Source organism: Micropterus dolomieu, linkage group LG18 (genome assembly GCF_021292245.1).
Source record: "Micropterus dolomieu isolate WLL.071019.BEF.003 ecotype Adirondacks linkage group LG18, ASM2129224v1, whole genome shotgun sequence".
Taxonomy (NCBI): Eukaryota; Metazoa; Chordata; class Actinopteri; order Centrarchiformes; family Centrarchidae; genus Micropterus; species Micropterus dolomieu.
The window spans coordinates 3,125,045-3,127,742 of record NC_060167.1 but is presented as its reverse complement, the minus strand read 5'-3'; the positions used below and the strand labels follow the sequence as shown (position 1 = coordinate 3,127,742).

Sequence of the window (2,698 nt, the reverse complement as noted above, 5' to 3'; positions counted from 1 at the left end):
TAACATATTTTGTTGTTTTTCATAATCTGAGCCAGTGGAAGCATGTAAATGTTAAACAAAAGAGGTCCCAGAATGGAGCCTTGGGGAACTCCACATGTCATTTTTGTCAGCTCAGATGTGTAATTACCTATAGACACAAAGTAGTCCCTGTCCTTTAAGTAGGATTCAAACCATTTTAGTACTGTGCCAGAAAGTCCAACCCAGTTTTCAAGTCTGTCTAGTAATATGTTGTGGTTGACCGTGTCGAATGCAGCACTGAGATCCAATAATACTAAGACTGAAATTCTGCCACTGTCAGTGTTTAAATGGATGTCATTGAAGACCTTAACAAGAGCCGTCTCAGTGCTGTGGTGTGGTCGAAAACCTGACTGGAAGACATCAAAACAGTTATTTAGTGCCAAGAAAGCACTGAACTGTTGAAAAACAGCCTTTTCAATGATTTTACTTAAAAATGGGAGATTTGATATGGGCCTATAATTGCTCATTAGTGAACTGTCTAGATTGCTCTTTTTTAAGAGCGGCTTAATGGCTGCAGTTTTCAGGGCATGTGGGAAAAAACCTGAGAGGAGAGACATGTTGACAATTTGTAGTAAATCTGAGGTCATGCATTTAGACACATTTTTGAAAAAACCTGTTGGCAGCATGAGGAGGATTTCAGATGTTGTATTATGTCCTCCAGGTTTTTATGGTTAATAGAATCAAATTGTCTCATGCTATATGAATTGTTTTTAAGTGGACACAGGGACAAGACATATCCTGTTACTGACATGGAGGCACTGATTGCTTGTCTAATTGTTTGAATTTTGTCTGTGAAGAAGGAGGCAAATTCATTGCAGGCCCTGGTAGATAGAAGTTCAAAGGCTACAGACACAGGAGGGTTGGTTAGCCTGTCGACTGTAGCAAACAGGGCACATGCATTATTAGTGTTTTTCAGAGAAGAAGGACCGCCTTGCATTTCTCAGTTCTAAACTATAAATAGCCTAGCATTCTGCAAAACAAATCAATTTAACAGTTTCATACTGCATGCTACCAGTAATGATCACTCTCCTTTAAATATCACTAATCATACATACTTATCACAGTAATGAGCAAAACATAATGTTGAATCTGTCAGTTAGTTATTACTGATGATCTGGCTGAGTGAGAGGATTTCTTCTTCTGTGTCACTAAGGATTAACTCAAAGTCTCATTTAAAGAATTGCATGAACTTCCTTTGAGAAAGTGAGCAGTGTGATACAGGCAGCCTGTTTGTGAACAGATTCACACCCTCACCCTCAGTGAGCTACATCAATGTGCTGCCATCTTGTGGTGTTAATATTAACTTACATGAGAGCAGAGCGTCTTTAGCAGAACTATTCTACTGTTACAAAGCCTCAACAACACTGACTCACACACAGTGCTGTCTTTTAGAAAACTGAGATGTTGATGCATCTTCCAGCAAATGTTCCAAACATTTGTCATTGAAATGTGACATCTAAATTCTGTTTGCTGTGGGTCTATCGCTAGTTTATGTTTGTATTTGCCATTTAAACAATATCATTACTTTTCCATTTATTCTCATGTACTACCTTTCTTTGTATAGTTGATGGTATTTGATTCCTTTGATGATTTTTGTGATTCATGTATATAATTTTATTAACTCTTCAATATGTTCCTGTATGATAAGTTTTTTCTTAATGTTTTTTCTATTTCGACTCTTCCTATTAAGGCTTAAAGTATGTTTTGTCTCCTATACAGGCATGTCAGACAGTTATGGTCCAGTCTGAGAGAAGATTAACTCATGCAGATCACAACCACCTGAGTGATGAAAGTGTATTTGTCTGTATACAGTATATTGCTTGCTGTGATCTGTCTTAAATCCAAAAGTCGCTCTGTTACATTAAATTTAACATCTACCAGTACAGTGTGCTGAACTTTTGTCGGACTTTTTCCTTTGGTTTGTCTTTAGATCAAAAGTAGTTTTTTATGTGCTTGTTCTACACTTGGTTAATAACTCACAGGAGAACGACAGACACTCACAAACACACTCACATATTAAGGAGCATCCCCGCCCTCTACAGATCCAGAAATATATATATAATTTTTGCAAAGAGAAGATTAAAGGTTCAGTGTGTAAGTTTCAGTGACATCTAGTGGTAAGGGTTGCGAATTGCACCCCCCTCCCCTATCCAAGCGACTAGTATAGTATGGTGCCTGAGACAGGACAAAGATGTCTTCTATTGACACTTTTCCATTACCAGTACCAGCTTGACTCGCCTCGACTCTACTTTTCATTGCAGATCGTACCCTGAGATAGTACATCTCAATGTAGCTGGTCGTCATAGCGACGCCACACACAACTGCCGCAACGTAACGTTCAATGCGACACACACACCAGCGACCCACATACAGCTTTCTCTTTTTTAAGTTAAAACGTTTCAACGTTCCTCAGAATGTAAAGACAGATAAGCGGTATGAAAACCTTCCAGCTGTGTTTTCCTCTGCCGTTGTTGCTGCAGCGGTCTGTGTGACGGCGGGAGCAGAGGGCTCTGTGAGCGGGCGGCTGGCCGGCCTCACACCCTCCTCCTGCGGGTTGGTGCAGGCTTCCCCCCGCCGCCACTGAGCTCCTCAACATTCAAGCACATTTTTGTTTTGCCATCACTTTTCGTAAAACTGACAATATTCGAAATCTAAAACTTCTCAGAAGTGGATTTAGTGA

The 2,698-nt window shown here is 39.8% G+C and overlaps 1 protein-coding gene across 1 annotated transcript in view; it reads right to left on the bottom strand.

Annotated features, from left to right (window-relative positions):
* Positions 1-2,322, bottom strand: part of mmp24 (matrix metallopeptidase 24) — a 21,331-nt gene extending 19,009 nt beyond the window's left edge. Inside the window, exon 1 of the mRNA XM_046029538.1 lies at positions 2,287-2,322. Coding sequence (XP_045885494.1) covers positions 2,287-2,322 — 36 coding nt within the window. The remainder of the gene's footprint in view (positions 1-2,286) is intronic.
* Positions 2,323-2,698: the final 376 nt, after the last annotated feature.